The sequence below is a fragment of the Quercus lobata genome, chromosome 12 (genome assembly GCF_001633185.2).
Source record: "Quercus lobata isolate SW786 chromosome 12, ValleyOak3.0 Primary Assembly, whole genome shotgun sequence".
Taxonomy (NCBI): domain Eukaryota; kingdom Viridiplantae; phylum Streptophyta; class Magnoliopsida; order Fagales; family Fagaceae; genus Quercus; species Quercus lobata.
In genome coordinates, this window is record NC_044915.1 from 33,994,068 (window position 1) to 34,008,720 (window position 14,653).

The 14,653-nt window shown below is 32.9% G+C and overlaps 2 protein-coding genes across 2 annotated transcripts; both read right to left on the minus strand.

The window, feature by feature from the left end:
- Positions 1 to 229: 229 nt before the first annotated feature.
- LOC115972231 (polygalacturonase At1g48100-like) lies at positions 230 to 2,452 on the minus strand. The gene is made up of 6 exons (XM_031092442.1): positions 1,829 to 2,452; positions 1,556 to 1,723; positions 1,437 to 1,481; positions 1,140 to 1,347; positions 960 to 1,041; positions 230 to 846 (listed from the first exon to the last, which is right to left on the minus strand). Exons 1-6 carry the CDS (start codon positions 2,216 to 2,218, stop codon positions 345 to 347), a joined length of 1,395 nt encoding a protein of 464 aa, XP_030948302.1. The 5' UTR covers positions 2,219 to 2,452; the 3' UTR covers positions 230 to 344.
- Positions 2,453 to 8,494: 6,042 nt separating this feature from the next.
- Positions 8,495 to 13,164, minus strand: LOC115971629 (glycogen synthase kinase-3 homolog MsK-3-like). The gene is made up of 13 exons (XM_031091629.1): positions 12,985 to 13,164; positions 12,235 to 12,393; positions 12,013 to 12,105; positions 11,851 to 11,910; positions 11,376 to 11,648; positions 11,028 to 11,102; positions 10,216 to 10,272; positions 9,988 to 10,128; positions 9,853 to 9,903; positions 9,498 to 9,593; positions 9,327 to 9,410; positions 9,016 to 9,118; positions 8,495 to 8,926 (listed from the first exon to the last, which is right to left on the minus strand). Exons 2-13 carry the CDS (start codon positions 12,325 to 12,327, stop codon positions 8,841 to 8,843), a joined length of 1,212 nt encoding a protein of 403 aa, XP_030947489.1. The 5' UTR covers positions 12,328 to 12,393; positions 12,985 to 13,164; the 3' UTR covers positions 8,495 to 8,840.
- Positions 13,165 to 14,653: the final 1,489 nt, after the last annotated feature.

Below are 14,653 nucleotides of genomic sequence, written 5' to 3' on the forward strand. Positions count from 1 at the left end.
GGGCTGCAGCAATAACACAGTTTATTGCCCTTTTAGTGTGCAACTACATGTTAAACATTATTAATACACTACTAATGTCAATTTTCTTTCTAGTAGAAAGAGGTCAACCACATGTATTGATTTTTTCCTCTTAATTTCAGAAATCCAAATCTATGTGTATGAATAAGCAAATATCATATCCTTGTTGAAACTTGATGATGAAGTAAATTCTATATTTTTAAATAGGGAGTTACATAAAACACCACTCTCCTCAATAATCGCATGATAAGATTTTACCATCACGATAAATCCATGATTCCTTTTTCAAACATACATGGATAAGCCTTATAGATGAATCTAGTTAGTCAGCAACTCTCTATGTCCTTGGTTAAGATGGGTTGGGGATTGCCCTCCAACAAGCAGGAGACTGGTGGAATTGTTAGTGTTTGCAGATCTCCATAAGCATTCCAACAGAGTGGGTCTAATACTATATCTCCTTGAGCAGGAAGAAGCTCAACATCTGAGAGTGTTAAGTTGGTGCATGGGACAGAATCACTGCAGGCAAAACGCATTGGCCGGTTTCGAACATCATAGGTTCCCTTTATGTTTTTGTATAATATGTCTGACACAAAAACTGCTGAGGTTTGGTTGGTGCACGCCTTGGTGAGGCAGTAGAATTGATCAACTATAATCGGATTCCGGACATTATCCATGTGAATATTACTGAATGTTACTCCGGATACAGCTCCTGATCCACCTTGCCATGTCTTGATTCTAACTCCATTGTCTGAAACTTTAATTACTGAGTCTCTAACAGTAACATTGGAAACACAGGCATGCGAGTTGTAATTGCCTAGACTCCCAATGCTAAGTGTAAAGAAAATGGAAAAAATTAATTCAAATAGGATGAGTTTGTGAGCATAAACAAAAACTGGACAAAAATTTGTAGGATAGAAATTCTACAGAAATTGATAGGGTACCTGATTCCATGACCAGGTCCACATGTGATGTTCCTTATGTCTACATCATAACAACCTGATCCAATCGACACACAATCGTCTCCTGTAATAAAATCAGCAAACAAGTATGGCTTAGTGACCCTTTGGAGGATAGTCAATGGAGAGAATGTGTGAATTAACATTTTTTGGTTTTTGGCTAACCATTAGAAATGACTGAATTATATATTCTGACATCATTTGTATTCTCTATGTGAATCCCATCAGTGTTGGGACTTGAGGCAGGTGCTGTTATGTAAATTGATTCGACATGGACATTTCTGCAATTATCAAATCTGAAGTGGAACTTGGGGCCATTCTTTATTTTGAGCCCTTTCACACTCAAGTTGGAGCTCATGAAGAACCTCATGGCCTGCATTATAAAATTTTGAATAGTGTTCATACGGTGGTTTTATGTTAGTATAAAGTTGATAAAAGATACTGAGTGTATTTTCAACTTACAATGGGGCTATCACATGGTCCAGGCACTGTTGTTCCATTAATCCCCTGTGTCATTGGATATAGGGAATCAAATATTGTTCTAAGCACATAATTATTAGCATATTAAAAATCAGCAATACCTTGTGGGGTTTGCAAGGAAGATTCCACCATTTTTCTCCTCTCCCATCTATTAGGCCACTTCCTTGAAGTGACATTTCATTGATTTTGTAAAAGACCAGCCACTGTCTCCTACTGTTATTCTTTGGCCAGGAATCAGGTCCATCCGGGGGCATAAGAGTTCCATCAATCTTCTCATTGACCAAGAATGTACCAAGTACTAAAACCATTAGCTTTTGTTTGTAACGGTAAAAGGAAGAAAGAGACATGTAAAAGGCCTAGGTTGAGTGTATTACCTGAAAGACTAGGCCACCTTGACAAGGGCCTGTGAAAATTGTTGACTGAATCATGAAGGAGAAACCATTGGGAACAAGAATTACTGCCGAATCACTCTGACATGCTGTGTCCCACGCCATCTTAAATGCCTCTGTGTCATCTGCTACACCATCCCCGACAGCACCAAAGTTTCGTACATTAAATAAACCAGTAGAATCATGGGAATTCCCATCATTGGATGGGTCAGAAGGCGCAGGTGCAGGAGATGGAGGTTGTGAAATATTGGATAGTTTGTGAGGGTGACGAATATGCTTGTATTTTGTATGGTTATGCCATCTAGCTTGGGTGGAAAGAAAGAAGCAAACCAAAGAAATGCAGAATACAAGTAATGTCACAAGAGAATGCTTCATTTTGAACCTAATTTAGTTCAAGTATGGAATGAGGGGGAGTCTTGTCTTAACTTAAACTTGTTTCGTAATTGCTGGAATTCTAAAAGCAGTGCTCAAATGGCTTTGTCACAAGCAACGACAAGATGAAGACTTACTAAGAGTGAATGCAACCAATTTATAGGAAGAAGAGAGAAACTAGTAGCTTCCTTTGTTTATGTGACAACCACTTAGCACAAGAACAACTTGCACAAAACTAATGAGGTTGGCATTGAAATACATGCAGAAACAGAAAGGCTGAATTCCTATATATAATAACTGTTAGTGGAAGGTCTAAGTTTCATCGTCACCATATATCTTTTTTTTAATGGTTTAGGGGGCGGGAACCGACCAATTCCATTTTGACATTGACCTTTTTTTTTTTTTTTTTTTTTTGAGGATGTGGAGTTGTATATTACTATCCTGGAAAAAGGTGAACTGAATAGAATAACAAGAAATCGGATGAGTGGGCGATTGCCAATTGATAAGCACCCGCATGTTCTTCCCATAACTGTCACTTTCTCCAGTCCAAAAAATCTAGTTATTCCAACTGTGTGATATGTCATAGTAGGCTCAGGCTTACACCTGATCTAAATTTAAGAAATAGGACTGAAGTTGGTTGACACTGAATGCTAAAATCCCAAAGGAGCTTTGTATACTTCAAATTAAGTAGTATAATCCAAGGAGCTAAATCATGGAAAGCTTGTACATATTAATCCAATAGCCATGTGCAACTCATATGCAAATAGTTCAACATAATTTACATACAAAGAGCTATTGAGCTCTCCTGATTTATGTACAGCATTCCAAATCAATTCAGCTCAGCTAAGCCTTTTGCTAAGTAAGAAGCACACAAAATTCAAGCCCAAGCTCTTGCTCATGGGGAGAGCCGGACATGCCACTAGGCTTAAGGCTATGAAGGCATTCAAAACTAACAACTCTGTTCATGGAAAATGATGTCAGCGGTTATACAGTTGGACTAAACTGATAATGAAGTTTCTAATTTTGCATATAATATTAGGAATGAAGTATAAGAATAACTGGATAATATTTCGCCATATAAGTTATTGTACCATGTTGACAACAGTTTAGAAGCTTAAATTGTGAAAAAAAATGGTATAAAACTTAAATAAACACCATAAGGAAACATTAAAAAAAAAAAAAAGTTTGTGGGGGATTTCTTTTTTAAATGTCCCATAAAGCTGTGGCATATATATTTTGAGAATGGAGCTGAGACATAGTATTCATAGATGAATACAATTGAGATGAGCTTAATGCTGGACTTATCGGATTAGTCGATATACAGTGTCCCTTTGTTGGTAAGTCACCAGAATGGCATGTATTGCTGTTGGAACTTAGTTTTGGTGTCCTGATTCATCACGGTGGACTGGTGGACCCTGAATGAAACATGTAAGTATGACGCACTAAGTAGATGATTAAAATAAGCATTTATCTTAACAACTAAGCCGAAAGGTTTTTAGTTATTTTCCTGTTACACGGCCAGTCTACTAAGAACTCTTCATTACAAAGTTCATGCATTCCCATATCAATGCCACTCTAACTGGTCGGGTTTCTCAATTGCTTCTTTCACTAATAGCCAATCGTTTCCAGTGTATTATTTCTTTATCAAAGATCCTACTGTCCGTCCTATACTCCTATGCCTCAATACCCCCATTATATTAATTATTTTCTGTACCACTCAGGCGGTTCCTCTTCTCCAACTTTCGGTTGCACCAAGATGATCTCTTCACCTAAATTGGGTTTGGTAGGTTCCAAATAGAGCTTAGAGTGTTATGATTGAAATATGCTTCAATAGAACTATGCAAGAAAGCAGCAGATCTTATATTCAATTTTAAAATGCCTCAATCTTTTCTGCAACTATCTCCTCCAATATGCCCACTCTATTTCAGTCACAAGATTTTAAACCAATTTCATTTCTTTACTTTTCCTTTTTTACTCTTTTTTTTTGGGGGCTAATTAAAGAAAATGAGAATATTAAATGAAGCCTTATATAGGTATAACCGTATAAGCTCCAATTGTTAAAATAGATTTTTCATCCACATTGAGCTTAAAAAAAAAAGATGATTACAATCCTTAGTGTGGATTTTAATGGTCTGTTTAACACCCAATAATACTAATTAGTAATTAAAGTTATCAAAAGGGTTGGTGTGAGGGTTTTGGACTTCGGCCTTTAATGATAGTACATGCTAAAAAGATGAAATTACAATAACCACCTTGTGATATTCCCTTAAAAAAGTTTCTAGTTCCATCTCTTAAAAAATGGAGAAATGTTAGGGTTCCAAAAATAATCTGAATATGATACTACTAATTATTTGTCCTAAGCCGTAAAAGTATCTCAATTACCAAGTTTTTATATGCCAATGCCCTATATAGCCAATACAGACAAATCTATGTGCTAGATTGGTGGGTGGACTAAAAAAAGAGGAGGCATTTTCCATTAAAAAAATTGTAAGGCCATTTTCCTCCATGTAAGTATAGACAACGTCGTCTACGTCAAAGACAATTTTTGCCTCCCATCAAGGCTGAAAAGAGCTTGGTTAGAATAAAAAACAGGCCTCCTTGGTCCTTAATTGCTCGCCACTTGTCTTTTTCAGGGGCCTAGACGCTCCTTTGTCACCGCCGCACCAACTTTCTTAACTTTAAGGTCTGAACAATGTTCCTGATTCCTCATGGTAGCCTCTTCCCCTTGGAAAAGAAAGAAGGCCACACCACCCACCCACATCCTCATCTTTTACTGCACATTAAACTCTACAGATCAATATATATATATATATATATATATATTTTGCAACTGTGGAGATGGCAAGTTGTTAATAGTCGATAACAAAATAATGTCAGTAATAGGTTCATAAAAGAATCAATAAAAACTTGTCAACTCCATACAAGTGTTGATTCTCACTTCTTTTGTTATGCAAGTAAAGACTAATCCAAAGGCTTAACCATAGTGCAAAATTATTAACTCAATCAAAATGGCAAAGAGTCTTGTAACTCAATTGACATCTCTTGATGTCTCCAACAAAGGCGTTCAAGGTTTCTCCCTTCCCCCAATTAAAAAGAAGCGCAAACTCAGTCTAAGCTAAAAGACTCATCAAGATAACATTGTTCTCTCATATGAAAATGTGGAACCAATTAGTGAACTTCCAATACATGTACCAGAGAAACAGATACCTTCCTAATTCTAACATATGGTCTGTTTCTACTAGCAACTTTAGGTCATTGTATTATGATAGTGATATTTGTCAATATTTGGATTAACTAGCCGATATCCTACGCGATGCGCGGTGCAATTTGATAAGTTTTGTAAGAAATTATTTATGACCCATTGATTTTATGAATACTATTATTATTAGTCACACTTAGTTTATGAGGTTTTCTAATAAAACTAAATTCAAACTAAATACATTGGGGGGAAAATTCCTCTAATTCATACAACCAAGAAATGTCACCATATCATAGTGAAATTGTCACCTACAAACCTATTGGTTCCTAGGTGTCTTTCTTGTATTATTTATGTTTTATATATCAATTAGCTATAAAAACTTCTAGAATTTTATGATACAACATAAAAAAAATAATAATGCCATAGTGATGCAATAATATCACAATTTAACTTTCAAATTTTAATTGGACTAAAAGTAGCCAAAAATAGATCCTTACCAAGTATACGCATCATACAGAAAACAAAAAATATAAATTGGCACATAATATGAAAAAAATAAGCCTAAATAAATTACAATTCTACATAAGTAAAACTGTATACATAAAATTTAAACAAAATATCTAAGACGAACGCAATATTTTGAAAATTAATGTATCTCTCAAAAAGAAAAACAAAGATATTGTGAGAAAAATATGGAAATTTAATTTTCTAAGTCCAATGGAAATGGTAGGGGTATCAATGTTCGACCTAACCCGCAAACACAACACAAACCCAACACGGGTTTTTGCAGGTTAGGGTTGGGTTTTAGCGAGTTAGAGTCATAAACGGGTCAACCCGAAAACGGCACGATAAGAAATGTGTCATAAGTGAATCAACTTGTGTAACCCGCAATAGAGACATTTGTCATGCCAATTTATTTGTGTCAGCCTAAAATGATCCATTTAACACAACCTGTTTAACTCGTATAACAAATAAATATTTATTTTATTTTAGATTTGTCAAATATCTTTTATATCCAACCTATATTTTAAATTTAAAAAGAAAAGTAAATAATTACAAAAACTTACAAGGGATATAATTGGAAATTGAAACTTTACAAACCCTAGATCTCTAAACCCTACAAACCCTAAATCTCTAAACCTTCTTATAAATATCTAATACCCTAGTTCTATAAAATAAAAAAATTGGCATAGAACTTGCACAAATGAAATTGGATGAGCTTGTGGGAGATGTTATGAATATAGACATCATCAAAGAATCTATGAATGATAATTGTAGTCATAGTCAGGATTAATTTATTATTTGCTCCAACTCTTTCAATATTGATACTTAGCATTTGGCGACTTCTGAAGATATTATATTTTTGTTGAACTATATTATTTTATTTTTGTTGAACTATATTATTTTGAATTTAGGTTGAAGTGTATACACTTCTTTTGGAGTGTAAAGAACTTATTTCTATATGAATACTATATTTTTGTTGAACTATATTATTTTTAATGTGGATTGAAAACTTGAAGTGTATGCACTACTTTTAGGATGTTAAAAAAAAAAAATTTATTTCTAGATGGATGTTATGTTTAATATTATGCAGGTTAAAATGGATTGTGTTACATTCATGTCAACCCAACACGATCCGTTTCTTAAATGTGTCAAGTGGGTTGGATCAAGTCAACTCGCCTTATTAACCAGGTCAAGTTAGGGTTGAAAGATCTTGACACGATTATTAAATGGGTCAAGTTCAGGTTGAGCCATTTAGTCGAATACCCCTACCTCGACACGACACGAACCCAACACACTAACCCAAATTGACATCCCAAGGAAATGGGGATTTATGTTGGACAAATGTGAAGACAAATAATATTTGTCAAATTCATTGAATTCAACTCTTATAATTTTACATTGTAGTTAGTCTTATGCAGAAAATTGAAAAAAAAAATTTATTCCTATATTTCCCATGACTTTTTAGATTCATCCGTATAAATTCAAAGCATGTTAAGTTATAAATGTATACAAATTCTTTGAATTTTATTCCTACATTTCACATAACTTGATTTATATTGGACAAATGTGGAGACAAATAATATTTGCCCAATTCATTGAATTCAACTCTTTAAATTCTACATTGAAGTTAGGCTTATGGAGAAAATTGAAAAGTTTTTTTAATTCCTACATTTTCCATGACTTTTTTGATTCATCCGTATCAATTCAAAGCATGTTAAATTATAAATATATATAAATTCTTTGAATTTTATTCTTACATTTCCCATGACTTGATTTATATTAGACAAATGTAAAGACAAATAATATTTGCCTAATTTATTAAATTCAACTCTTGCAATTCTACATTGAAGTTAGTTTTATGCAGAAAATTCATTGAATTCAACTCTTGAAATTCTATATTGAAGTTAGGCTTATGGAGAAAATTGAAAAGTTTTTTTGATTCCTACATTTCTCATGACTTTTTTGATTCATCCGTATCAATTCAAAGCATGTTAAATTATAAATATATATAAATTCTTTGAATTTTATTCTTACATTTTCCATGACTTGATTTATATTGGACAAATGTAAAGACAAATAATATTTGCCTAATTTATTAAATTCAACTCTTGCAGTTCTACATTGAAGTTAGTTTTATGCAGAAAATTGAAAAGTTTTTTTGATTCCTACATTTCCCATGACTTTTTAGATTCATCCCTATCAATTCGAAGCATGTAAAATTATAAATATATACAAATTCTTTGAATTCTATTCTTACATTTCCCATGACTTTTTAAATCCATCCGTATCAATTCAAAGCATGTAAAGTTATAAATATATTTAAATTATTTGAATTTTATTGAAACATTGAAATAAATGCATTTGTCATTACTTAATAGTTTAACATAAATACTAAATTTAGATGAGGTGAAAACCTAAATTAAAAAGATGTTATACAATGTGCCACTTGGCACAACCTCATCCTTTCCCATATGAGGTCTTTACTCTTTTATATATACATTGATGATTGATTGATTCTAGCTCACCTTTTTTCCATGTAGCAAAAAATTCAGGGGAGTAATTACATTTTGGCACTCAGCAAAAATAAATAAATAATTAATTACATTTTGATGTGAGGAATATATTCCAGTTTCACAGGAACATTCTATGGGAACTCCAACATGTCAAAATCTGTAGCCTATAAAGACTGATGGATCAGCACACCTATGAGGGTGTTAAATACATATTAACCAGAACTTTAACTTCCATTCTAGAAACAAGGTGGAAGGACAAATGTGAAAAAATAAAATAACAGGGAACAAATGAACTGGGATAAAAATAAATAGAAGAGAACCATTTAATCACTCTAAAACTAGCCACTAGCTACATTTATACAGAAGGCAACATTTTTCCAGCAGGGAGTATATATCAACGGAAAGAACCTCATGACAATCCAAAGTAGGTGCACTCCTTTCTTGCATGCTTTGGGATCAGCTTGACCACCATCTCTGGTGACACTTCCTTTAGTTCTGTTCAAGAGGTACAACAACATCAACACAAAGTTGGCATTGCTTTGGGCAAATGAAACAGTATAAAGATATGTTAAAATGATTTTTACCATGGGCCTTAAAGTTGAACAGTGGGGGAAGTGGACGTCCATTCGGTAGGCAGGTGTTAGGGTCACGAAGCTCATCGAAGAAGGGATGAACCATAGCCTCCAGCTGGTTGCAAATAAACAACATCAACCATGAAGTTTAAGTAAAGATGGTACTGAAATGGCAGGCAAAATGAAACCAAAATCCCAACTATCCTCAAAAAGACAAATTATGCTAGGCTCAACCAGATTGCAAAATGCATGATGACTGCTCGCCCAACCTGCTCTATTAAGGAAAGCAAAGATCTACAGTTTGTTAGAAGTTTTAAACTTACAGCTGTAGTACGAAGATTTGGAGAGTACTGAAGTAGTCTTGAGACAAGATCCACAGCTTCAGGGGGCACACGCTTGTGGAATATCTGAGGATCAATGAATATTGATGAAATTTGCTATATGGTGTGTTCTTATAAAATAGAGAAATCAGATGTGAAGTAACATCCTATTACCTTGTGCAATGGATAAGCTTTAATGTGGGGAAACTTAAATTCTGTGTAGTTAGGATTCATGCACTTAATTTCCTCCCTAGTTGGGGTACCTAAAACCTGCATGAGAACAAATAAATTATTAAAAGAAGAAACTGGAATGAACCACAACATGAGTAGAGAAATGAATCATGGAAAGCAATCCAATATGAATGAATTTAGACTTTTTCTAGAGTCTGAATCACATGTAAAATCTTGAGTATCAAAATCATCAGAATGCTCAATATCAACCCATTCCAGTATCAGATACCAAGTCATATATCTAATACAACATACCAGCACACTTTTACTAAAGAGAAATTTCATGGTATATAATCACCTTAATGATTTCAACAAGCTGGTCTACTGCACTTTCACCAGAAAAGAGAGGCTGGCATCAAGAAATACTTTATTAGCTGATAAATAGATGATTAGAAAAGTACTGGAAACCAACCACATAAAAGATGCTACCTACCTCTCCAAGCAATAGTTCAGCAAGAACACAGCCAGCAGACCACATGTCAATGGCTGAGGTGTACTGAGTTGCACCAAAAATAAGTTCAGGTGCTCGGTAGTACCTAGAACAGATGTAAGATATATTTGTTTCCCCTGATACCTGTCAAACATAAATCCAAGTTAGCACAAAATTATCAGGAAAGGAACATAAAAATGTGTTTGAGACGGATGGTAGAGAGAAACATACCAAGACTTTAGCACTTCCAAAGTCACAGAGTTTAACTTGGTGGGTATGCGGATTGACCTATAATAAATAACATCAAAAAACAAAAATTTAAGAGATGAGAATCATATGTATATAATTATAAATAAAATGAAAAAGCATGACAAAATGTTCACCCAAAATATCCCAAGGTTAACAACTTGAACCATCTAATTTAAGGAACAGAGCATTTAGTGCTTCATAAAAGGAAAAAGAAAAATAAACACACCGTAGAAAATAGCTATGACCTCTGTGAAATTACCATTTCCAGTTCAAGCAAAGATATTCTATGTCCTATAGGACCACATATATAGTTACTACACTAGATTCAACAAACACCTGAATAAGTTTAATGCTATCAGCAGATGCTAGTTGACTTAAAAAAAAAACTAATTTTGCATTCCTCAACGTCATGAATCACCCACATTCCTCAATGTCCTTTAAAAGTTTCCTGTGGATATTTAGTTACATCAAGAAGTCATAAGAATTACTCCACTTTCTTCGTTAAAATTTTGTGCTATTATTAAAATATGATTTTATTATTTTAAATAATTTACTAAATTATTCTGTTCAATCATTAGCAGCTAAAGGAACACACTTTATTTGTAATATCTTTTAATCTCCTAGATTAGACAACATAAGAACAATTAGATTCCTAAAACTTTTACCATTACAATCCTATATAGACTGCACAAATAGTTTTCAAATAAGTATCTCCAAATCTACATAAATAATTGGTGCATATACAAATAATTCTCCAAAACATAATAAATGAAAAGGAATAGGAGTTTACACACCAGTAAATTTTGAGGCTTTACATCCCTGTGACACACTCCAACAGTATTATGAATGTATGCGAGTGCTCTACATATCTGCAGGAAAAATATAGAGAAAACTCATGTTAAGATCCAGTAGTTATAGAGCACCTCTGATTTGTATAATAAGATAGAAAATTACTATAAATTAGAAAATTTAATCTGCAACACAAGCACACCAAAAAATGTATTACACGTTGAGATAAACTACTGTGAACCCTAACAAATCATGGGTGATCAAGATATGTGTATATGAAAGGGCAGTGTTGAGATAAACTACTGTGAAACACATCTCAAACAGTAAAATCAAGATACTGGTAAGACACATACCTGGTAAAAGTAAATTTTCACGTATATCAAAGGCATCCTTTGATGCATCTTCTTGTAGTGTCTGATCACCCGATAGACTGTCTCAGGTACATACTCAAGCACAAGGTTAAGATAGAGCTCATTCTTTTCAGTTGTTGAAAAGAAGCAGTGCTTCAAGCACACAACATTGGGGTGGTCCAGAAGATGCATCATTTGTAACTCCCGGTTCTTGTACCGCTTGTCTTGAAGAACCTTTTTTATAGCAACAGTTTCACCAGTTTCCAAACACTTAGCCTGCATATTAACGAAATCAAATCAGCAAAACAAGTTCAGTGCACTGTTGAAAACTTGCATGGACTCACAAATCTGATTCTCTGAACTCAACACGACCACACCCATGAACAGTTTCTTAGAAATCAACCTACTACTTTGTGGCTATAAAAAATGTACCCTCTACAAGCATCCAATCACAGTCTAATGAAGGGGAAAAAATTACCTGGAATACTACTCCAAAAGATCCATTCCCTACCACACGCTCAGCCATGTAGCTTATCGTCTACAATCATTAAGTGAGTAACAGAATATTTAATTACCATGAAATACAAGTACCAAAAAAATCTAGCTGTCCAAAATGTAGAATAACATTTCAGAAGTATACCTGTTTTGGTTCGCCATTTTTGCCACTGATAGTTGTGACAATTATATGGCCTGCTTCTGTCCCATTTCCATCAACAAAAGTTGTTTCTATTTCCTGTAGAAAAATATATAAATTTTAAATACAGCACTCACATAACTAATACTGGAAGATCACTAGACATTAATCAAGGGGAGAGAACAAAAGGCAGATGACAAAAGAGAAGAAGAAGACAGGTCATTTTACCTTGTCATCCCTAATTTTCATGCCATTCATTCCATCACGCACTCGATCAACACCAACTGCATTTCTACTTGAATCTATTAATCCAGAAGCCATTATCACAAAAACAAAGTATCGAGCAGACCGCCTTTTAATTTCACCTTCTCAACGCAACAAAAGAATCTGCAGAAAAGAAAATACAAATAAGAACTGATGTTTATAACCTTATGAGAAAGCAAATAAATGATAAATACAAGTAGCACACAACCCAATTTATTTTCAAAAAAACCAAATCTTATGTTCTTAACCATCACTCCAAAAATAATAATTATGTATCCAAATTAAACATATACCATAACATGAAATCCATAACACAATTGAACTCGCCAACACATATTCCAATACAACATCCCATTATTTGTGAATCTATAAGAAGCAAAACCCAGATACATAAATTGTTAAAAACTCTATATTTCATCCAAAAAAACAAATTTTGAAAACAAAATTCCAAATTGGCAACAACATCATATTCTATTTCACACTGAACATAAGCATATAAAATGTTACCAAAAAATAAAAACTTTTCACACTGTAATTTCAAGATTTTCAAATTCAATTCAGTTTCCAAAGCAAATAATAACAATAACAACAAAGAGAAACTTATGAAGACCCCAAAACAGAGATCAAATACCAAAAGGTACATGCGATCAAAACCAAAAAAAAAGCTAAAAACATAGCAAACGTTAAACTCAAAACATGAGTAGAGGGATTTACCTGCGTAGCTAAGGAAGATCAATGACCAGACTTGTTTCAGAGAGAGAGAGAGAGAGAGGTTGTGGGTGTTGTTGATGTAAAGACTAAGGAGGAGTACTAGTTTGACAGTCAAATATTTAGAGCCCAAAAATTTTTGTGGGTAATAACTAAAATTTTTCTTTTGTCTCTAAAGTTTCCTACTTTTTGACCGTTATTATTACTCTACTGATTTTTTTTGATTTTCCCGGAGCTCACTTTTTGACCAGTCAACCCCTTGCCCCACTCCTTTATTTCTTTGATCTGGTTTTCTATGTACTACTACTTTTTCTGAAGCAAGCTATATTATTATGTAGCACTAGTAGTACCCATTCAATTCCTTTCCGGGAAAATCGGCTTCCACAATTTATGTGACAATTTAGTCATGATTTTAGTATGAACACATGGGATAATTGTAGAAAATGATGGTAAAGAATATGATCCTAGAATTACTCTTACGCGCAGTTTGTTTGAATGAAAAATCTTATGTGAAAGTTTTTTTTTTCTTGTATTTTGTAGTATTTTTTTAAAAAAAAAAGTCAAAAATTATCACTTGACTAAATAAACTTTATTTAATTTGACATGTTTCCAACTTATTTTAAGATTATTATCAAATATTAAAAAATGAAACAGTCTTTCAAAAAATTATTTTTTTAAATGATTTATTTTTCAAAAAATATTAATGTCGAAACAAATGGAACATAACTTTTTCTTTTCCCCTTTCCTTTGATTATAAAAAGGTTGATATATACATATTTTACACATTGAGATTTATGATTTTAAGATATTTCTTTCCTAAGAAAAAATTTACCAATTTTATTATAAAAACATTACAAATTGATGTGATAATGAATATTTAATTTACTTTTTGGGGTTGGTAACACTTAATTTATATAAGACTTATATAGTAAAACTTGTAATATTCCTAGCATTACTCATTTCTTAGTATGTTATTTTATAAAGATGTCAATCTAGATTCGATGTATTTAGCAAAAAGCATGGTAGCTTAATTGATACTCCTTATGCACAAGCTACAAAGTACTTGGAAGTTTAGGAGAAAAGAGTTCGAGTTGTGGGGTAAAAATGATTCATTGTATTTATATAATTTGTATTATTATTAGAACAAAATTTAGTTATAAAATTAGTTGCAGTCTAAAACTACAAAATTGGTTGTAATTCAATATCTTTTTATTGGAGATAAATTTTGACAAATCCACTATTGGATTACATTTTCTTCTTATATCCTTCATGCTTGCAAAATTTCTAAAAAATCAAAGATCAATAGCTATGTCATCAATAAATTGTATAAATTATAAGTTTTTATAATTTAAAATTATGCATAAAATATAAACTTATAGATCATAAAGTAAATAATATTTGATTTGCACAAAATTTGAAATATGTATTAAAAGTGTAAAAAACATGAAATCCAACGGTTAGATTTTCGAAATATGTAGTAATGTTAATGATATTGAGTATGGTTGTAACTTTAGGTTACAACCAATTTTTTAACTAAACTTTGTCCTTATTATTATCTCATATTTGCTGCACATTATAATTTCTAATATATCTTAGGGTTAGTCTATTATTAGATGGATTTTACACTTTCTAATAAGAGATTATCATATCAATCTTTTACTTAAAACCATACTTA

Bases quoted from the DNA above. Each gene is read 5' to 3' on its own strand.
- LOC115971629 (XM_031091629.1), bottom strand. From the start codon at position 12,327: ATGGCTTCTGGATTAATAGATTCAAGTAGAAATGCAGTTGGTGTTGAT. The intron at 9,594-9,852 runs GTGATTATATAC...GTTCTCATGCAG, and splicing joins AGCTTGTTGAAATCATTAAG to GTTTTAGGTACCCCAACTAG. The intron at 9,411-9,497 runs GTAATAGGATGT...ATTGATCCTCAG, and splicing joins AAGCTTATCCATTGCACAAG to ATATTCCACAAGCGTGTGCC.
- LOC115972231 (XM_031092442.1), bottom strand. From the start codon at position 2,218: ATGAAGCATTCTCTTGTGACATTACTTGTATTCTGCATTTCTTTGGTT. The intron at 1,724-1,828 runs GTAATACACTCA...GTCAATGAGAAG, and splicing joins AAGGTGGCCTAGTCTTTCAG to ATTGATGGAACTCTTATGCC. The intron at 1,042-1,139 runs GTTAGCCAAAAA...ATTTTATTACAG, and splicing joins TAATTCAGTCATTTCTAATG to GAGACGATTGTGTGTCGATT.